Source organism: Lepidochelys kempii, chromosome 2, assembly GCF_965140285.1.
Source record: "Lepidochelys kempii isolate rLepKem1 chromosome 2, rLepKem1.hap1, whole genome shotgun sequence".
NCBI classification, from domain to species: domain Eukaryota; kingdom Metazoa; phylum Chordata; order Testudines; family Cheloniidae; genus Lepidochelys; species Lepidochelys kempii.
This window is the reverse complement of record NC_136381.1, coordinates 61,491,352-61,514,532: the sequence shown is the minus strand read 5'-3', so window position 1 is coordinate 61,514,532 and position 23,181 is coordinate 61,491,352. Positions and strand designations below refer to the sequence as shown.

General features: G+C 40.8%; 1 protein-coding gene across 14 annotated transcripts in view; it reads right to left on the bottom strand.

Moving 5' to 3' along the window:
* The window catches only part of PPP1R42 (protein phosphatase 1 regulatory subunit 42), an 80,260-nt gene that overhangs the window by 55,182 nt on the left and 1,897 nt on the right, over positions 1-23,181 (bottom strand). For 11 of the 14 annotated variants that reach the window (XR_013635294.1, XR_012157174.2, XM_073330953.2 and 8 more), the window contains 4 exons: positions 22,503-22,719; positions 20,012-20,178; positions 18,337-18,475; positions 15,047-15,163 (listed from right to left, as the gene is read on the bottom strand). Coding sequence is in view for 11 of the 14 variants with exons in the window: in XM_073330953.2 (XP_073187054.1) it covers positions 15,047-15,163; positions 18,337-18,475; positions 20,012-20,178; positions 22,503-22,631 (552 nt within the window). In the remaining 3 variants the exon portion in view is untranslated. Of the gene's footprint in view, positions 1-2,680; positions 2,816-4,282; positions 4,490-6,491; positions 7,610-15,046; positions 15,164-18,336; positions 18,476-20,011; positions 20,179-22,502; positions 22,720-23,181 lie in introns of those variants that run through there. The other 3 variants (XR_012157176.2, XM_078851523.1, XM_073330961.2) reach the window with 3 other exon arrangements.

Below are 23,181 nucleotides of genomic sequence, written 5' to 3'. Positions count from 1 at the left end.
CTATTTTCATGCAGGAAAAATTGATTGCTGAAGAAGCATTTCTGGAGGTGTTAAAGATTTTCTAAATCAGCACTAGTGATCAGTAATTACAGGAAAGCTCAGATCTGACAACTTCTCTAGCTGAGAATTCTAGCCTGAAAACCAATATTTTATGGACATGCATAAAATCTGATCTATCTTCATCATGTTTCTCTTGTGGAAGAGCATGGAAACTGCTATTGGGTTAGTTGGGAAGACCACAGAATAGGGTCCTGATACCAGGCAACAAAAATGTAGCTTAACACAAGAAAGATCCTCTGTTTTTAGGATATAATAATGCTACTTGCAGATAATTGTCTTTCCCATCATACTTTTAAATGCTAGACACTGGAGAAAAGCCAGCCAAGAAGACAGTAATGTGAGTAACATATGCATATGTTTTTATATCACACATAGGAGGAGAAGATATACCACCTTTTGCATCATAAAGGGCTCTTAAAAATATAATACCACCTGTCCAGGCTTCAGAAATTCATAGGACAGTGGACATTTCATGCAAAAATTGATTAAAAAAATAAAACTAAAATCTGGCAAATCATGCTGGAAAAATATAATTTACACAAGACATAGTAACTCCCCTACATATCTGTGGGTGGCCAGTTACATTCTTGGCCCAAATAGTGAAATGTTTAAAATGTACCTTTCTGTAGTCTTGGTTTTTGTCTGGTAAATCAAGGGCAATATGACCTAGATCAAACTTTTTCTGTCTTTTAACTTCAATGTATTAAAGTTAACAAGATTTGAAGGCTATTCATAAATGCTTAGTAAGTTGCTCCATTCTATTCAGAGAGCCTACTTTCTGAAATACCACATGGTCCAAAATTTCCTTCCAATGTTACTCTGAATATGAATCCACATAGTATGTGGCTGTATAGAGCATTTGAGAGGAGATCCTAAAGGCTATGTATGAGAGCGAGAGAAGGGTGGATAATACTAGAACTGATGTATCTTAGGCCTGATCTACACTATGAATTTAGGTCGAATTTAGCCGCGTTAGGTCGATTTTACACAAGATTTTATGTGTTTTACACAACCAACCCTGTTCCGCTGACCTAAAGGGCTCTTAAAATCGACTGCAGTACTCCTCCCCGATGAGGGGAGTAGCGCTAAAATCGACTGAAAATGGACTGAAAGGGAGATACTGGATGAGATTGCTATATAGGGAGAAGAATCTGTGCAGGCCGAACTCTGATCAAAAAGAAGAAATGCTAATATATATGCCAAAATTGCACTGGGCATGGTGGACAGAGGCTACACCAGGGACACACAGCAATGCCACGTGAAAATTAAGGAGCTCAGGCAAGCCTACCAAAAGATAAAGGAGGCAAACAGTCACTCCAGGTCAGAGCCCCAGACATGCCGCTTCTATGATCAGCTGCATGCCATTCTAGAGGGGGACCCTACCACTACCACTGTCCGTGGACACCTGCAAGGTGGCAGCCTCAACGCAACACAGAGGAGGATTTTGTAGATGAGGAAGAGGAGGAGGAGGAGGAGGAGGAGAAGAATGTGCAGCAGGCAAGCAGAGAATCTGTTCTCCCCAGCAGCCAGGACCTTTTCATCACCCTGGAGCCAATACCCTCCCGTATTGTTGCTGGACGCTGAAGGCGGAGAAGGCACCTCTGGTGAGTGCATATTTGTAACTACACTACAGGGATTAAAAGCAATTGTGTTTAACGTTTGATTTTCCCTGAACAATTGGGATGCATTCGTGGCCAGTACAGCTACTGGAAAAGTCTGTTCACATGTCTGGCGATGGCGTGGGAATCCTCCAGGGACATCTCCACAAAGCTCTCCTGGAGGTAATCTGAATACCTTTGCAGAAGGTTTCTGGGGAGGACTGCCTTATTTCATCCTCCACGGTTCGACACTTTACCACGCCAAGCCAATAGCAAGTAGTCTGGAATCATTGCAGCACAAAGCATAGCAGCGAATGGCCCTGGGTTTTGGTCGCATTCATGCAACATTCAGTCTTTATCTTTCTGTGTCAGCCTCAGGAGAGTGATATCATTCATGGTCACCTGATTGAAATAGGGGAATTTTTGTAAGGGAACAGTAATCCCCTCTGTTTGGTGATCCCCTGCACATTTGACCCCGGTCATGCTGGGCTGTTTGTGCTTGGCTAGGAGGGATCATCCTGGAGAATAGCCATGTGGTGCTGGGGGCTGCTGCATATCCACCCAAAACTGCAGCCTCTCCTTTTAAACGGCAACCTCAGCCCCTCCTTTTAAACGGCAAACCCAACCGGCATTGGTTGCTATGGGAAAGGAGGGTGCTGCAGTTTGAAAACATTCCCACATGTTATGAATGCGGAAGAAGCCAACCTCGTGTACTCTTTGGCTTACCATGGCTGCCTGGAAACCGAATTCTGTTGCCCAGCCGCATGTGATGTACCACCATACCCGCAGGTGCTCAATATAAAAGGCAAAATGCGACCTTGTACCTAAAACACATGAGCTGTCTCGCAGTGAATCAAGCAATTCATAGCAAAGAGTCTCCCTTTTGTTTGCAGAAATGTATCTTCTTAAATTCTACTCACCCTTCCCCTCCCCGCCCGAAGCTGTAAATGTTTCTATGCTCCCCGTATCAACTCCGTCCCTGAGGTTATCGCAGATTAGAAGGAGAAAAAAAACGCACTCACAATTACATGTTTTCAGAGTTCATGCAGTCCTCCCGCACTGATAGGGCACAGCTGAATGCATGGAGGCATTCAGTGGCAGAGGCCAGGAAAGCATACAGTGAGTGTGATCAGAACACGCAGGAGGAGATGCTGATGCTAATGGGGGAGCAAACAAACATGATGAGGCATCTGCTGGAGCTGCAGGAAAGACAACTAGAGTACATACCCCTGCTACACCGATTGTGTAACCGCTTGCCCTCCTCGCCAAGTTCCATATCCTCCTCACCCAGATGCCCAAGAACGCGGGTGGGGGAGGCTCCAGGCTCCCAGCCACTCAACTCCAGGGGACGGCCCAAGCAACAGAAGGCTGTCACTCAAACAGCTTTGATTTGTAGTGTGGCTACAATAAGCAGTGTGGCCTTGTCCTTCCCTCCTCCCCCACCCCACTTGGGCTACCTTTTACTAGTCAGCGTTGTCAGTCATCTCAAGTTTTCTTTAATAAATAAAGAATGAATGGATTCAGAACAATAGGGACTTTATTTCCTCTGCCAGCTGTGGTCAAAGAGGGGGAGGGGGATTGGATTACAGGGAAGTATATACACCAAAGGGGGAAGCTTTGCATCAAGGACAAACACACACAACTGTCACAGTAGCCTGGTCAGTCATGAAACTGGTTTTCAAAGCCTCTTTGATGCACAGTGCACCTCTGTGTGCTCTTCTAATTGCCCTGGTGTCTGGCTGTTCAAAATTGGCCGCGAGGCGATTTGCCTCAACCTCCCACCCCGCCATAAATGTCTCTCCTTTACTCTCACAGATATTATGGAGCACACAGCAAGCAGCAGTAACAATAGGAATGTTGGTTGTGCTGAGGTCTAACCTACTCAGCAAACAGCGCCAGAGCCCTTTTAAACATCCAAAGGCACATTCTATCACCATTTTGCACTTGCTCAGCCTATAGTTGAACTGCTCCTTACTACTGTCCAGGCTGCCTGTGTACGGCTTCATGAGCCATGGGAGCACGGGGTAGGCTGGATCCCCATGGATAACTATTGGCATTTGAACATCCCCAATGGTAATTTTCTGGTCTGGGAAGAAAGTCCCTTCTTGCAGCTTTTTGAACAGCCCGGAGTTCTGAAAGATGCGAGCATCATGCACCTTTCCCGACCATCCCACCTTAATGTCAGCGAAACGGCCCTTGTGATCCACCAGTGCTTGCAACACCATTGAGAAGTACCCTTTGCGGTTTATGTATTGTTTGGCAAGGTGGTCTGGTGCCAAGATAGGGATACGCATTCCGTCTATCGCCCCACTACAGTTAGGGAACTCCATTGCAGCAAAGCCATCCACTATCACCTGCACATTTCCAAGAGTTAGCAGAAGGTTACTGATTGCCCTGGCTACTTGGATCACAGCAGCCCTCACGGTACATTTGCCCACTCCGAATTGATTCCCGACTGACCGGTAGCAGTCAGGTGTTGCAAGCTTCCACAGGGCTATCGCCACTCGCTTCTCAACTGTTAGGGAAGGTCTCATCTCAGTATCCCTGTGCTTCAGGGCGGGGGAAAGCAACTCACAAAGTTCCATGAAAGTGGCCGTACACATGCAAAAGTTTCGCAGACACTGGAAATTATCCCATACCTGCAACACTATGTGGTCCTAACAGTCTGTGCTTGTTTGCCGGGCCCAGAATCAGCGTTCCACTGTATCAATATGCCCCAATGTTGCCATGATATCCCAATTGCCACATCCCGTGCTTTCAGGAACGCCTGTGTCCATGTCCTCCTCACAATCTTTCTCGTGCTGGCGGCTCCTAGCTAGGCTCTGCACATACTGCAGGATAATATGCGAGGTGTTTATGATGCTTACAAAAGCAGTGTACAACTGAGTGGGCTCCATGCTTGCCATGCTATGGCGTTTGCACGGATAACTCAGGAAAAAAGGCGCAAAACGATTGCTTGTCATTGCTTTCAAGGAGGGAGGGGAGACTGAGGACATGTACCCAAAATCACCCGCGACAATGTTTTTGCCCCATCAGGCATTGGGAGCCTAATCCAGAATTCCAGTGGGCAGCAGGGACTGTGGGATAGCTACCCACAGTGCACAACTCCGTGAGTCGATGCTAGCCATGGTATTGAGGACGCACTCCGCCAACTTAATGTGCTTAGTGGGGACACGCATGATTGACTGTATAAAATCGCTTACTAAAGATCGACTTCTGTAAAATTAACCTAATTTCATAGTGTAGACATGCCCATAGTTGTAGAAACATCTGCTGAATGAGGATCAGCATTTCATAAACTAGAAAGTTTGGACAGTTTTCATGGCTTGATAGCAAAAGTCAAATATGTGCCGATCAGTTCATAGTTCCTCCTTCAAATTCAGACTGCAAAATTAATAACAATGTGCCCCATCATCTACTCTGTCTCAGAGTAGAGGGGACTTAAATCCAGGGGGGATGCAGAAGATGATACTCTACTGCATCATTCCACTCTCCTCCCAGTCTGGTGAAAGTAGAGAACAAGGGGACAAAGGAAAAGGCAGCATGAACCTCCTCCTTCCTAACAAAAACCCATGGGACTTTTACAGGTAAGTTAATGCTTATACCCACTTTTCCACTCTTTAGTTTGGAACTGTTTAAGGGTAGATCTGGAGTAGCAGCCTGTGGGAAGCCCCGTGGAGAACAGTTCCCAGAGAAGCCATGCTGATAGAGTGAGTGCTGAAGGAAGCCCGAAAGGGGACAGCTGCAGTATATAGACACAGAACCTTCTTCTTGTGGAACTTCCCATGTGGGAACAGTCCATCTAGGGAAACGTTGTTTGCTCCATAACATTAATTACAAAGGAAGACTCTACCAGTATCTGCCTGCATAATACTGTGATAACATACACTGTTTAGTAGATTCAGTGTATACTCTCCTCTCCTTCAAAAAAGTGTTAAGTAACTTTAGGAAAAAGACATTTTTGCCTGGGCTTATTTAGAAAGAAAATATTTAGCCAGCATAGTTTATTATTTTGTTCTTATCTGGGCAATCAGCCATTGTCTTGAAAAATGTTTAAGAAGTATTAGATTTCAGTTTAAAAGAATTAATGCAATTAATATAGGTTTTTAGAACACAAAACTGCATATTGCTTAAAACCGTAACATGTAAACAACTAAACTTTGATGAATGTACAGAGTCCTGTAGATTTTCACGAGCAGTTACTCACTTGATAAATGACCCAGAACATACTCACTCTAGTGTATGTTTATCTAAGAACACACTAATCCTGTGCTGAAATATGATTAGCCTTTTGATATGCTCTAGTTGTTCATTGCCTTCCTGTCTCTAATAAAGTGCTTTCACTTTCCAGCTTTCAATAAACTGTACTAAAGGGACCAGACACTTTTCTGGGCAGTCTCTGTTTGATAAATGATCATGTCATGCTATCACTTTGAGGTCTGCTACAAAATATTGAAGAGCAAATTATATTCCACATATAGGAGGTGTGAGTGCCTCAGTAGGCTGTTGTAGTACTGGCAATAACCTTCTTCACAATTAATGATGGCCAGTTAAGAACTAGTATTTGACCAGTGTGCTCCAATTTTTATTGGAAATGTCTAGCTCAGCTGCCCTAACTACATCTACAGACAGCAATTTGTCACCATTCTGACTACCTGTCATAATCTATTTGAGAAAAAAATCTATAATTTTTCTCTTGTTCCTGACTGAATTGTGAAGTGAATGAATTCATCTTTTTTGATATCTTCTTGTCATAATCAATACTGGCCAGAGGTTGAATAAATTAAAGACTTTGAACATACAGATGGTTTTATATAGGTTTTTTCAGCTGTATTTTCTATATCAAACATAACATTTACACAGACATTAGGTCATATTCTTCTCAAAATAAAGGTTAGTAGATTTAAGTTTTTACAAAAACAACAGAATATTTCCAGCACATTGTAAAGTTCTAATTGAAACAGTTTTTTTTTTTAAAAAGCAAATAAACATCCTGTTCAGTATTTGCACCCAAACATAACAAAACAGCATCCTGGTAGTGTGCGTGACCTGACTAGAAACAAAAGTGAAATTGCTAGTTTATTTTCATTGTCCAGAAATAGAGAAATGAAAAATCAAACAAGCAGAAATAGGAAAAAGTAAATTAGATTTTTTAAAAAATATTTCATTTGGAAGAATTCCAGGTGTTATTGACAAAAAGAGCTTTTTTAAAATTGTGGTTATCTAAGTTATCTCTTGACAGTGCTGCTAATGTTAGTAAAAGGCATGTTAAGTGAGCCAATTTTAAAAAAACAGCTGTAAGTACTTTCATGTACTGTACATGAACCTGGCTCCCGTCTGCTAGTTTTTGTGGTTTTATAACAACATTTTCTAATTCTTTTCCCCGTTGCTGTGTGAGAACACTCATAAAAACAAAAATGAAAACTGACTAATTAGCTAACTACACTTAGGAAAGGGAAAGACTGTCAAATAACCCAAAGAAACAAATGTAGAGAATATATTTTTCTTTAATTACCTTCAGTTATTTGAATATTAGGTATTACTTTTATAACAGTATGTAGAAAATATTCAGGCAGAAATGTGATTTTTAAATCACAGCTGTTCATTAGGTTTTAGCTTGTCTGTTGTTTTTATTTTCAGCTTCCTGGAATCAGTGTATAGCAATTTATGGTCTTACAACAATAAAGTTGGTTGGTTGATAAGAATTAAAGAAAATTATCTAAAGTCTTTCTGTTAAATTGCCGTCAGTGCAGTTCAGATCACATTTGATTATCCAAACCTCACTTATCTGCAACAGGGTCTTGTTCCCTCATTTCTATGAATGAAACTGAAAATTCCCTTAATTGTCCAAAACTTCAAGTATATGAATTTATTAGTCTTAATTCTCACTTATGCTGAGCTCATGCGCCGCACAGGTATGGGAGTGGGTTTATTATGCTGCCATAACAAAACTGAAAAAGATGTTCAAAGAAAAAGATAATTGATATAGTTATCCTGGACAAACCTCATACAACAGTGAAAAGGGTATACAGGAGATGGTTCATGTCACCTAGTTCTGTTATGCCTTTCACACTTTCTTCTCCTGCACAGACTACTATTCCATTCCCACTGCCATTTCCCTCTCCTGCACAGACTACTTAATGTTCTCACTGTTGCTATTAAACTCTGCAAAATCCCTGATGGCCTTCTAGCCACTGCTCCTCTTCTCTGCCTGGTCATTTCTCACCACTGCACTGACTCTTGAGGCCTTCTGCACTCTCTCCTCTGCCCATACTTACTGTTGTTTCCAACTTTTTCCCACAACATCTAACAATACCTGATTTCCTTATCTGCTCTTCTTGCTCTTCCCCTCTCCTGCACAGCGGGAACGTACAACTTTAATTTGCCATCCAAACCTTTGCACCTTGTTGTTACTTGATTTAAATTATAAATATACAGTAAAGACTTGAAATCTACTTTCCTTTTCATTTATTTTATGTTGAAGAAACAGTGAAAAGACACCAGTGAATAGAGAAGTGTCACTACTGAGACTTTCCATAACAAAAGCTAAATAATGACGACATGTTGATTTAGCAGGAATACTGCTAATACTTAGTAATTATTATTAGCCTCATTATACAGAGGTAACTGAGGCTGAGAAGTTAAGCGACTTGCTAAAGGCCACATAGGGAGTCATTTCAAAGGCAATATTAGAACCTAGCAGCTGATTGTTTTCACTCCAGTTCTGGATCACAAACATGATATTTCTACTGTTTCCTATCTCCAACCTTTTCTAACCCAGAGAGTTATAGCTCCAAAGTCTGTATCTCTCTAACTAATTTAACACATCCAGCCAGGCTGCACAAAAATTTTTTCCTGTGAAGTCATAGAGAGAAAAATAAGGGTAATAACATAAATGTAAAAGAACTGTCCCAAACTATGTGTCTTCCCATATAAAGGCTCTGGTGTGGTTGAGAGGCCATTTCCTGTTACAGTATAGAAAAAAATGCCAAGCTTGACACCTTTATATATATTTTAAATTGCAGCCTTTTAGAAGTAATTTGTCCATAATGATGATGGTTTGTTTTTAAAAAATGTAAACCATCAAGGATTTGAACTTAAATTAGCTACTGTACATGCTTAGGTGTCTGATTATTTTGCTATCTTTCTACAAATGTATTTGGAAGAACTTTCATTTTGATCGCTACCCCTTCCTGCTTCTCCACGAGGGCACCAATGATACTGCCAAGAATGACCTTGAGCGGATCACTGCAGACTATGTGGCTCTGGCAAGAAGGATAAAGGAGTTTGAGGCGTCAGTGGTGTTCTCGTCCATCCTCCCTGTGGAAGGAAAAGGCCCAGGTAGAGACCGTCGAATTGTGGAAGTCAATGAATGGCTATACAGGTGGTGTTGGAGAGAAGGCTTTGGATTCTTTGACCATGGGATGGTGTTCCAAGACGAAGGATTGCTAGGCAGAGACGGGCTCCACCTAACAAAGAGAGGGAAGAGTATCTTTGCAAGCAGGCAGGCTAACCTAGTGAGGAGGGCTTTAAACTAGGTTCACCGGGGGGAGGAGACCAAAGCCTGGAAGTAAGTGGGGAAGTGGGATACCAGGAGGAAGCACAAGCTGGAGAGTGCAAGAGGGGAGGACTTCTGCCTCATACTGAGAAAGCAGGACGATCAGTGAGTTATCTTAAGTGCCTATACACAAATGCAAGAAGCCTGGGAAACAAGCAGGGAGAACTGAAAGTCCTGGAACAGTCAAGAAATGATTATATGATTAGAACAACAGAGACTTGGTGGGATAACTCACATGACTGGAGTACTCTCATGGAGGGATATAAACTGTTCAGGAAGGACAGGCAGGGCAGAAAAGGTGGGGGAGTTGCATTGAATGTAAGTTGCAGTATGACTGCTCAGAGCTCCGGCATGAAACTGCAGAAAAACCTGAGCGTCTCTGGATTAAGTTTAGAAGTGTGAGCAACAAGGGTGATGTCGTGGTGGGAGTCTGCTATAGACCACCAGACCAGGGGGACGAGGTGGACAAGGCTTTCTTCAGGCAACTAACAGAAGTTACTAGATTACAGCCCCTGGTTCTCATGGGGGACTTCAATCACCCCAATATCAGCTGGAAGAGCAATACAGCTGTGCACAGACAATCCAGGAAGTTTTTGGAAAGTGTAGGGGACAATTTCCTGGTGCAAGTGCTGGAGGAACCAACTAAAGGCAGAGCTCTTCTTCACCTGCTGCTCACAAACAGGGAAGAATTAGTAGGGGAAGCAAAAGTGGACGGGAACCTGGGAGGCAGTGACCATGAGATGGTCGAGTTCAGGATCCTGACAAAAGGAAGAAAGGAGAGCAGCAGAATATGGACCCTGGACTTCAGAAAAGCAGACTTTGACTCCCTCTGATGGGCAGGATCCCATGGGAGAATAACATGAGGGGGAAAAGAGTCCAGGAGAGCTGGCTGTATTTTAAAGATTCCTTATTGAGGTTGCAGGAACAAACCATCCCGATGTGTAGAAAGAACAGTAAATACGGCAGGCGACCAGCTTGGCTTAACAGTGAAATCCTTGCAGATCTTAAATACAAAAAAGAAGCTTACAAGAAGTGGAAGCTTGGACAAATGACCAGGGAGGAGTATAAAAATATTGCTCAGGCATGCAGGAGCAAAATCAGGAAGGCCAAATCACAATTGGAGTTGCAACTAGCAAGGCATGTTAAGAGTAATAAGAAGGGGTTCTACAAGTATGTTAGCAACAAGAAGAAGGTCAGGGAAAGAGTGGGCCTCTTACTGAATGAGGGAGGCAACCTAGTGGCAGAGGATGTGGAAAAAGCTAATGTACTTAATGCTTTTTTTGCCTCTGTCTTCATGAACAAAAAGACCTATCTGGCTTCAAGATTAAGCTTGATAAGTTTATGGAGGAGATGGTATGATGGGATAACATGATTTTGGCAATTAGTTGATCGTTGACTATTCATGGTAAATAGGCCCAATGGCCTGTGATGGGATGGGACCTGAGTTACTACAGAGAATTGTTTCCTGGGTATCTGGCTGGTGAATCTTGCCCACATGCTCAGGGTTCAGCTGATCGCCATATTTGGGGTCGGGAAGGAATTTTCCTCCAGGGCAGATTGGAAGAGGCCCTGGGGGTTTTTCGCCTTCCTCTGCAGCATGGGTCACTTGCTGGAGGATTCTCTGCACCTTGAAGTCTTTAAGCCATGATTTGAGGACTTCAATAGCTCAGACATAGATGAGAGGTTTATTGCAGGAGAGGGTGGGTGAGATTCTGTGGCCTGCTTTGTGCAGGAGGCCAGACTAGATGATCATAATGGTCCCTTCTGACCTTAAAGTCTATGAATCTATGAACAAGGTCAGCTCCCGACTGGGCAGCACAGTATGGGGGAGGAGGTGACCAGTCCTCTGTGGAGAAAGAAGTGGTTGAGGACTATTTAGAAAAGCTGGATGAGCACAAGTCTATGGGGCCGGATGCACTGCATCTGAGGGTGTTAAAGGAGATGGCGGATGTGATTGCAGAGACATTGGCCATTATCTTTGGAAACTCATGGCGATTGGGGGAGGTTCCCGGATGACTGGAAAAAGGCTAATGTAGTGCCCATCTTTTAGAAAGGGAAGAAGAAGGATCCGGGGAACTACAGGCCAGTCAGCCTCACCTCAGTCCCTGGAAAAATCATGGAGCAGGTCCTCAAGGAATCCATTTTGAAGCACTTTGAGGAGAGGAAAGTGGTCAGGAACAGTTGGCATGGATTCACCAAGGGCAAGTCATGCCCAACTAACCTAATTGCGTTCTATGATGAGATAACTGGCTCTGTGGATGAGGAGAAAGCAGTGGACATGTTATTCCTTGACTTTAGCAAAGCTTTTGATACGGTCTCCCACAGTATTCTTACCAGCAAGTTAAAGAAGTATGGGCTGGATGAATGGATGATAAGGTGGATAGAAAGCTGGCTAGATTGTCGGGCTCAACGGGTAGTGATCAATGGCTCCATGTCTAGCTGGCAGCCGGTATCAAGCGGAGTGCCCCAAGGGTCAGTCCTGGGGCCGGTTTTGTTCAATATCTTCATTAATGATCTGGAGGATCACGTGGACTGCACCCTCAGCAAGTTTGCAGATGACACTAAACTGGGAGGAGTGGAAGATATGCTGGAGGGTAGTGATAGGATACAGAGGGCCCTAGACAAATTAGAGGATTGGGCCAAAAGAAATCTGATGAGGTTCAACAAGGACAAGTGCAGAGTCCTGCACTTAGGACGGAAGACTCCCACGCACTGCTACAGACTAGGGACCGAGTGGCTAAGCAGCAGTTCTGCAGAAAAGGATCTAGGGGTTACAGTGGACAAAAAGCTGGATATGTTATATGGATAACAGCGTGCCCTTGTTGCCCAGAAGGCCAATGGCATTCAGGGCTGTATAAATAGGAGCGTTGCCAGCAGATCGAGGGATGTGATCATTCCCCTCTATTTGGCATTAGTGAGGCCTCATCTGGAGTACTGGGTCCAGTTTTGGGCCCCACACTACAAGAAGGATGTGGAAAAATTGGAAAGAGTCCAGCGAAGGGCAACAAAAATGATTAGGGGGCTAGAGCACACGACTTATGAAAAGAGGCTGAGGGAACGGGGATTATTTAGTCTGCAGAAGAGAAGAATGAGGGGGGATTTGATAGCTGCTTTCAACTACCTGAAAGGGGGTTCTGAAGAGGATGAATCTAGACTGTTCTCAGTGGTAGCAGATGACAGAACAAGGAGTAATGGTCTCAAGTTGCAGTGGGGAAGGTTTAGGTTGGATATTAGGAAAAACTTTTTCACTAAGAGGGTGGTGAAGCACCGGAATGGGTTACCAAGGGAGATGGTAGAATTTCCTTTCTTAGAGGTTTTTAAGGTCAGGCTTGATAAAGCTCTGGCTGGGATGATTTAGCTGGGGATTGGTCTTGCTTTGAGCAGGGGGTTGGACTAGATGACCTCCTGAGGCCCCTTCCAACCCTGATATTCTATGATTCTATGATGCTGACCATGAACGGAGCAGTTCTGTATAACTGGAGAGTTCCTTGATGATTTTATAAGCAGGAAATCTTTGGACTCTAATCTGCTGAAAATCTCTAGTGACATAGTGAACACCCTGATGTTACATATACACACTGTACCTCTTTGGATAAGAAAGCTGACTTTACATCTGACAGTTGTTTTAGAATTGATTAAAATAATTTTGAAAACATCAATTTGCCTTGGAAAGGAAAATTTGTGATTCAATTTTTGAATATTACAACCTGGTGATCAGTGTCTCAACCATAACTGGCCAGGCAAAGTTAGGCCTTACACTCAACTTCAGGCATTTCTCTTTGTCCGTAATGCAATAATTTTTGAATGCTGCATCCACTCAATTCCAAAATTTTAATAAATGGTTTAGGCATCAATGAGCAGAACCTTATTGAGTCTGGTGAAAATCGGAAACTGGACATGGAAAAATGGCGGTGGGGAGAGAAGGTGGCGGGAGAGGGGGTTGGACACAGAGCCCATGGCATCTGGTTAGCAGACCAATCAGCTTCATCAAGTCTGTAATTATCTGCTTGATGGCAGCCAATAACACCCCTCATCTCATCTCTGCCCTTCCTCCCAATAAAGTTTAAATTGTTCTCCCAGGCAGAAAGGAAAGAAAAAATGGTGGGGGTAAATGTGGGAAACCCCTGGCATGAAAGATGGAGTTGGAGGTTGCAGGTTCCCTGAAAAAGAGGGGAACGGGAGGGTGGCACATATGGAGCTTGCGGGAATGGAGGGATTCAAGGAGTCACTGGCCTAGAGAAATAACTCAACCTACAGAAGGAATAAAATGTGCAACCCTCTACTATTCATTTTACTATTACATCAGGCGCCATCTTTTTAACTATAGTTTCCAGAATAACATGAGCCACATCAGCCATGAAATTCACTGCTGTAGAAAACAAGTAAAGATATATTCCAAACTTCGCTTTCTGACTAATTAAGTCTCTGCAATTGTTATAAGTATAAGTGCTCTTGCTGTATATGGATTTTAAACTGATGCCTTTAAAACAGAGCCAAAAGCTTCAGAGATTTTCTTTGAAGCTAACTCAGTTTTTTCTGACCGTGAGAGGTCTCAGGCCTACTGCTCTTTCAACAAACAGTTTAGTTTTTATATTTTAAAAAGAAAGATTAGTGTTAAGTGCTGCAGTGCACTTTGACGTAATCTGCCCTGAAACTATGGAAGTCTAGATATAATTTCATGCTGGAGATCTATTCTTATTAAACTGTATGTTCAGCACTTGAGAAATGAATACATTGTTTTCTGTATGTGCAAGAATGTGAACTCACGATGACAAATTTAAACAGCATCTCAATTTAGAGTTTGGAGACTTGTTTGTTTGGAGCATAGGTGGGAAAACCACTCAGATCTACAATACATCAAAATCAATGGTAGCTGGATCAGGTCCTAACCATACAGTCTCCCTCCAGCTGTGAATATGTAAAATGGAACCTTGCATGTAATGGGTTAATAATTTCATGATTATTAACCCTTCCTTCCTGTTTCTTAAATGTTTTGTATAACCTTCACAGACATGAATAGGTTTAATATATTTTACTTAATTCATAGACATTTACAGCAAAGGCTAGTTTTCTTCTGAAATTGAGGGTTGTTTTTTTTAAACTGAACTAAATACTAAAGGCAACAATTCCAATTCTCTTAAAGGAATATATTCCCATCTAAATAAATAATCTACTGTTAGCGTTCTTTCTGGTTCAGTAACTGAGAAAAGAGAAAAAGAGGAACTGCAAACCAAATCTATAATATTCAATCCTGTACATATTGTGTAATATTATTATTCATACAAAACAACTAACACATACCTGGGAAGGGAAAGAAAATAAAAATAAGGTGGGGGAGCGGTGCATGTGCACACATAGTATGTAATTGTTACTGCTGATGACTAATTGCAATTTACTGTCTGTATTTACACATTTGAGCCAGAGCTGAGACACTGGCCAGCCAATCAAATATCTAAGAACTGCCTTAACACATTTACACTAAAAATGCTGACTAACGTTTGGGGATTTATGGCAGTTATACCAAGACAGAGAACTAAAAATTTTAATGTGGTAAAATTGACTTACAAGTTAATTAAAAACAAGCCAAATCCAACATTCTGAGGCCATGTGGCCTTTGCATTGTGGGCCTGATTCAAAGTCCATTGAGGTCTGTGGAAAGATTCCCATTTACTTCAATCTGATTTGGATCAGGCTCCATAACTGGGGGCACAATAAATTATTAGAATGAAACAAATGTTCAACTGGCTATTAAAATACCTTAATAATAATGATCAGTCTGATTATTTTGATTTCACTCACACTAAATATTAGAAAATATTCTTTTTAATACCTTCACATGGTGAAGCTGGTTGTCAACTGCTATAAGATGGGAAATATTTTCCAGAAGTGCAAATTCTCCCAGTTCATCTATATTGTTATTGCTGATATTCAACACTGACAAAGATTTCTGGAAGAAAAAAAGAAAAAAACAACAACATAGTTTTCTCACATTGCAAAAGTGTAATAGTAATTCCTTTGAGAAAAGTCTGTCAGCAGGGCCACATTGTGAATTTTGTAAGCTCTGGCTAAAATGTGTAAATGAGACTACACAGGATCATCTAATATTTCACATAATCTTTGATGCTGGATGTGCATGTCCTCTGTATAGGGGCTTGAGGGTCCCTACAAGGATATGTATTTTTGGTCATGAGTCAACCTGCAACAATGTTGTATCTCTACTGTTTTCATAATATAATGCTTAGCATTTATATAGCATTTTTAATTTGAATGTTTCACAGTGCTTTATAAAGGTGGGTAAGTATAACTCAAAGAATTCTTGGTGCCAACTGGCAGAGGGCTTTACAGGGATCCACTGGGTCAGATACTGCATAACAGTTCACTGAAGGGTGGCATGTGAGGTCTTTACTGTAAGCCAGTTGCCCCCTGGACATTATAATCGTTGCAAAATGTATGTGTGGATAGTATTAAGGAGCTATGTATCTATACTGAAAATCATGTTCTTGAGGTCTTGGATCTAAAACAGGCCACCAGTGGAGGACATACCTTGGAGATGTTCCTTTCAGGCAGAAGGTAACTGGCACTTATTTCCCTGTCTTGTCATTTGTGTATTGTATGCTGTGATGCTTCCTGGGGGTACCCAGGATTGTAAGGTGACTTGCTGCCACCTGCCCTTAGCGTGAGGAAGCCTCATCTGTGCCCGATGGGGGTCAGTTCTCCAACTCCATCAGCCATGAGCAACACCAGCACTCCACTCCAGGCCTTGTAGGCCCCGCTGTTACTTTGCAGGTTAGTGATAGGGACACTCCAACCCTCAAGCCCACTGAGCCTCTCCCTGGAGTGTCCAACCCTGGCCCCCCTGGACACTCACAGTATTCACCAATCCACTACTTCCAAAGAAACAGCTTACTAGTTTCACTTTAGATCACCACTCAGCTTAATTCAAAGCACTTAGATTTATTTATAGTGAATCAAGAGTACATTTATTTAACAAAGCATAGAGATTCAAGTAGAAGTACTGGAAACAAATGGTTACATATAAAATAAAATTATAACGCATTCTAGAGCCTAAACTTAATTAACAAGATACTCACGTGTAATAAAGTATTGCTCACCCCAAATTCTTGCAATGCTTTACAGCTAAGCAGGCTGTGACCCTTTTTTCAAATGACACATGCAAGCTGTCAGTTTGCCTCCTAGCTGAAGGATTCCATGTGTCTCTTTGCACTCCAAGATATACCAGACCAATTCTTCAACTTTATTCATAAATAGGGCACCACCTGCTATTTGTTTCTTCCTGTTGCTTTCTTCTCTTGTAGATTTCACAATCTCTCAATTTGTACCTGAGTGACAGTGGGGCCTGCAAGGCCTAGAGGAGAGTGCTTGTGTTGCCTTTGGGCTTCCTTGTGCTAAGGGCTGGTGGTAGAGAGGTGCCTCATAAACCAGAGGACCATGAAAGCATCACAATAAGTATTAATAGGCGTAATTTCCAGATGCAGAGCTGAGACAAAGAAGTTAATTGACTTGCCCATGGTCACACACCAAGTCTACAGAAGAGCTGGTATTAAAATCCATATCTCTTGACCCCTACATTCCTTGCTCTAACCACTAGATTATACTGCCTTCCTTTCAGACCTGATCTCAGAAACCTTGTTCATATGCGTACTCCTTTCTCATATGCACAGTCCTATTGACTTAGCCTTTCTTTTGGAACTTACCCTCTTGATGACTTGATGAGTCCAACAATGAATTAACATGATCTGGGCCTTTTAGTAACGTGCAACTTTTTGGAAAACAACATGGGGTAATCCATCATGGAACACTCTTTTGGAGTACCTATGGTGATCCCGCTGGTCTATCCCCAAAATAAATGTAGTTTAGGTAACATTTATCCAAATTAGCAAAATATCGTATATTTTTATGTCAAAGAAAAAAAAAGGCACTTTTGTGTTTAGGAACTGGAAAAAGGCATATTGAATGAGCATGTTTAAATCTAGGCTAGAAAAGGGACTAATTATTGGTTGACCACTGATTCTTTCAGCAGTGCTGTTTCTTTCAGCAGTATAAATCTAGAAACCTAAATCCCTCTAGAAGCTGATCTGAAGAGTAAGCTCTGCATTTCAGAAAAGGGCTGAAGTTTTAGCTCTACCTGTATGCTTCCTGTGCATACAATTAATAACCCCAAACTTCCCAAACACTGGTCCATGGACCGTTGCTGGTCGTCAAAACAATAGCTGGTAATCCATGGAGAGATGACTGGTCTCATGTTTCTGGCCCTTTCCTTGTTTCCAGCCATGAGAAACAAGAACAGATGGAAGAGGAAACGAATGTGAAGAGCAAAAATAGACATTATGATTAACTTTGTACAAAAAGGACAAAAGACATCACTCTAAAGATGATTGAAGAAAAACCTGATTATGTTTCATAGACTGAAAAAACTGTTCATCCTTTCATAAGGATTTCCCCCAGAATGCTGCCAAATTCATTGGCTGCTGGGTTATTAACTGTAAGTGCCAGCTCTGAAAAAGTTTGCAAGCTTTGGATTCAAGAATTGAGTAATTGACTTCTCTATGATAAATCCCTTCTCTCTTTTCAACTTATTCACTGTTTATTTCTTCTACATACAGAAAGCATATCCTTCAGCTTCAGGCAAATAAATAAATACATTCCACAAATAAACAAGCAAACGGGTTGCTAGACTCTGCTGGAATGTGGCACTCCAGTTTTTTCCTAGCTATTTTCTAAGTTACATGGAGAGAAAAAAACCCTAACCCTTTACAGATCCCAGTGGAATGGAGCCATTATAACTAAGGAAAAGTGGGCAATATACAAAATATTGAGCCATCCATACTACCTTCCTTTCATAGGTCTATTGCAGGGGTTGGCAACCTTCGGCACGCGGCCATCAGGGTAATCTGCCCATGCTGCCTCCTGCAGCTCCCATTGGCTGGGAACGGCCAACCGTGGCCACTGGGAGCTGCGTGGGGCCATGTCTGCAGACGGGCAACGTAAACAAAATGTCTCACGGCCCGCCAGCAGATTACCCTGATGGGCCGTGTGCTGAATGTTGCCAACCCCTGGTCTATTATCACTGCTTGTCAGAAAATTTATATATATGCTTACTGCCAGGGAATGAAGAGTTCTTGGATCAAACAAGAGCTTTTCTCCAAGAGGAAGCTGCTGGCTTTCAACATGTAGCTCTCTCAGTTCTTCAAATGTTTCCAAGCCCTCTACTACAGTGATGAAATTGCCTCCCAGATACCTGCAAAAAACAATGTAAATGGGACTTAACACAGTTTGAGGGTAAAAGAAAAACAAAATCAAGCAGATCCACACTCAAGTCTCAAAATAGAAATTAATCCCTTATGGGCATTATTAAACTGTAGCAATTAATGTGTTAAGGAATTGCAACTGAGTGAGGAACTCCTATGTAAATATACTTGTATCCAACTGTACTATTTATAGATTAATAGATGCAAGTCTAGTCTATCAATTCTATTAGTCTATAGATAATAATACTATTGTTAAATCTTCTGGAAAAGAAGACAATATTTCAAACAGAGTGAGTCTAATGATAAATTTCAAATAATATCCATCACTACACAGTCTATGTGGTCACAGAACACTTGAATGGAAATATTATATAGCTAATGAAGGGTATTTATACTTTCTGGCAAGGCTCCTCCTTTGCCTCATCAGTCCAAGTTTCTGCCTTTGGCAGAAGGGGCCTAAAGTAAATCAGTCCTACTCTGGAGGTTTTGAATGATTTGGACTTTTTTCCCCAATGATTATAAGGTGAGTCTCAAGGTAGGCACAAGTAGTTCTCTTAAGCACAAAAAACAAACTCACGACACAAAAGAAATATATTTCCTTGTCCTTCTCCAAGGTGTTGACTGATTATGCTGGCATCTGGCTTCCAGCCCTTCCGCAAACAGAAGTAAACTTGGTTGTTTCCCCTATAGCAGGGGTAGTCAGTAGGTGGACCGTGGGCCAAATCTGGACCTCCAGATGCTTTTGAATGGACCCCAAAATATTTTTATTTACTTATTATTGTTGTTATTTTCACTGATCTTGACTATACCTTGACCAAGAAATTTGGACCTTGACAAAAAAATAAGTGACTACCCCTGTCCTATAGGGAGAAGGGCAGCCTTCTACCTAGAAGAAGCTTTTTCTTGCTGATAGCCCTAACCCTGCTGTAGCTTGTTTAGCATCCCTCTCTCTCACCAGAAGAGGGTTTTTTTAAGGTCACCAGCATCACTTAATTGGACTCAGGTGTCTCTAATTAACCTGAGGTAACCTTGTTTCAGTACATAGGGAAAAAAGCCTTCACCATTCTAGGATTGATATACCTGCCTTCCACCACATTCTTGGTGGTACTAAATACTATCCGTTGATACTAACAAATAAATCACAAACTTCAGCTTTTAGCTGGTCTAAGTGACCCAATTCAGCTTCCAGAGAGGTTAAATGCTTTACTTAATACTTTCAGGTAGCGGTACAACTTAAAGCACGTAGGCCTTGCTTGGTTTTACCCCCTAGATCTGATTCTCATCAAACGCTCTACGCCACACCCTGGCTTTTATCATGCCTTTCCCTGCAACCACTGAAAAAAATAACAAAAAAACACTTTCTTATAGCTGTCAGGTCTGACTTTGTCACACATTTGAAAGACAACATTTAGCTTACTTATAGGGAAAGGACTTCAATACTTAACTTGTTCTTAAATTTCTTATTAATACATAGTATACAATTATAATTTTTGATTTTTTCAAAATAAAAGACAATTTTCACTTACAGTTTCTCAAGTTTTTTCAGTGATGTGAGGTTCTCTATACATGAAATGCGATTGTTTTGCAGGTACAGGTGTGTTAGATTTGAAGCAAAGCCCAAGTTATGGATTTGTCTAATTTGGTTATCATACAAATACAGGACATTAAGATTTCTGCACAAAGAGAGGTCATCCTGCAAGAAAGAATAAAATGATTATATTCAGCTCCCTTACAATCAACTTCTGGAGCTTATTATTTTTTGCCTTAGATTCAGTTCTGCTGTATGATCTAGCTGTAGATTTTCACCACTGACAAACACTAACTTTAATTCACCATTTGTAGTAAACATAATTAAGCAACTGTCTCCTGGGGCAAAGACTGATTTTTCTCTTTAATGCTTTGCTGTACTGAAACTGAGAATTCTGGCTCTCACCAGGCTGTGAACATGACTTAGTTTATGATCTCATTGTCTTTCCTGCCTTCTTCAATTAAATTTCAGGAAAACATCTGTTCAGTGGATTGCTGCCTCAAATGAACTAAAAGCTACCTTAATATGTCATTGGTGTAATGGAAAACAGTTTCTTGGTGAAGAAAATATAAAAAGGTTGAATGTATTTTACTATATTTCCTCTTTTAAGATTTCACCAGAATCTGACGCTTGCTTGAAAGACATTCTTAAAAATAACCTGAAAAATACATAAAATTCTGCTAGCATATTTATATCAAAGTATTCCTAAGACATCTGTCACCTTGGTATCTAAAGACCTGTTCCTGCAACTGGATCTTCATGGCAGACCCCTGCTCCTGGGCTTAGCTCTTTTAACTTCAGTGGGGCTCCGTATGGGTGCAGGGGTTTGCCTACATGGATCCAGTTACATGATCAGGGCCTAAAACCTTTACTGCTGAAAACAGGGTTTGATGTTTTGTTTTTAAGAAATCCGTCCCTGGTATGAGCTTAGTTGCGCAGGGTCTAGTAATTTCAAAATACAGTCAGTATCTTGAGGGAAATCAGAACTAATCCAGGCCCCACTGAAATCTATGGCAAAACTCCTATCATCAAGTTGAAAAGGAGCAGCATAGAAGTCACAGTTTTACTCGTTTAAAATTAAGTACCGTTATTTTTAAAATGGTTAGGCCAAAGAGAGCAAATTAATTCACTAATGAAAGCTCTAACTTGTGCAATTTTGGACAACTGTCATACTGGTCCAAATTTGTTAGACTCATTAGCCTCACTTGACCTATATCCCAACCTGTTTCTCTCCTTCCCCTTCCCAACCTTCCTCCAAATTGCAGGAAATAAATCATAGGCAAGTGCAAAGAATTTGCAACCAGTGAACAACTCTTCCGTAAGATTCCCAAGAGAAGAAAAAATAGTTGTTTAAAAATGAAACTAGTGCTGTATTTTAGCAGCATTTGAGACTATTACTACCTCTTTAAAATAATGAAAAATCTGAGCTGCAGAGTTTCTGTTTCCCCCTTTCTCTCTTGGTCTTTAATTAATTACTTTTATTAGATATGATTTGCATTGCAGCAATGCCCAAAGGTCCCTAATTAGCATCAGTGCACTGGGTAAACTTTACAGCTCACATTTTTCATGAACTTAATAAGGTGGCAAATGTCTCAAGTTCAATTAAAAGACAGCAAACTAATTTCATTTTTAAAAGAATATCTATATATTTGTCTCTTCTATGGAATGTTACAAAAGAGATTTTAAACTTTAACCTTTTTTAAACTACAAAACATTGTTTAACATTTGAAAGGCAGAAAGCTATTGACTGCATCTCTCTTCTTCAAAGCGCAATTGCTTTTATATACTACTTTCTTTTAAAAAAAAAAAAATTAGGTAACATAGCTGATGTGCCCAATGCATACTTCCTGTGTGCTGGATACATAGGTTATACTCCCCCTTTCATGCAGGTAAAAATCCCAACTGACTTCAATGACAGTTTTGCCTGCCTTAAGAAAACAGAATAAGGCCAATGGTGAAGAACAATTTTGTTAGTCAGTGGGAATTATAAAACACGGAAGTGTATGAATATATGAAAGAACCACTGGTACTATCACAGCTATAAGGTGTTTATATTCCAAATATCTGTACATTCCAAATTAATCTTATGTGCTGCCAAGTACATGCAGGCTCTCCCGGAGTATCTATTTTTAAAAATTCAGCAATGCATGCTAAAAGAAAAATCAGGGTTTGATCCTTCAGGACAGGAAGGAAAGAGAGACCATAATTTTGCAAAGGGAAGCCACAGGCTAACCCTAAAAGGCCCAGACTCCAATGGTATTGAGCCAAAGGTGTGGCATGACAAAAATGGCTAAAATGTGTGTTTCCAAATAGACCTTTTAAAAAATTTGGTCAATTACAATGTTTAAAAATATAATATAGGGATCAGCACTGTCCTCCCAACAATTAACAAATAATCAAAAACAGCACTAAAACATCCTAAAACCCAAGCTATAAACTAAGTTAAAAAATAAAAGTAGTATTTTCATGATTTATTGAAAAGTTCTTACAATTGTATCAATATTTTTATCTGATAAGTTCAGGTGAGTTATCTTTCTCAGATACTGTGCCAGGGACTCTTCTTTGCGGTTTTTGTGATTGATGCTTTTAGCAATTAGATCCACCGTTAGTCGAACCATAATTCTGTAATTAGCCAAATTTTCACAAAAACTGGTTTGATATCCCTAAGAATTCCATATATTCTTGTAAGTGGCTTTTCTAAAGTGCCTTTAAAATAAAATGAACAAATAAGATTACAGTGTTTTTATACAGAAATTCTGGCAAAGTTAAAGGAACATATTTTACCAAAAATCTCATTAAAGTTTAATGTAATTTTCCCCATGCAATTTCTCTCACATTTACTGCTAGGCATGTATGTATAAACAGAAGTCTCCTCTTTTATAATCAACTGCTTCCCTCCTGGTTTTCATTTTCTTGTTTTTGGAGTTTTTCCAAAAAATAAATGATTATATCACAATATTTTGTTTGTTGTTTCAGTATGTTTAGGAGGCTTGCAACACCCACTTCTAGTCAATTTCATACTGAAACAGCACTACTATCTGGAGCAGTAGAAATAATTCCTGGCCACTTTTAGGTAAATAACTAATTACTGACAGTTCTTAACCTTAACTTCAAAAACACTTTTATCAGCAGTTAATCAATTTACACCAAACCTAAGAAGCTTTAATT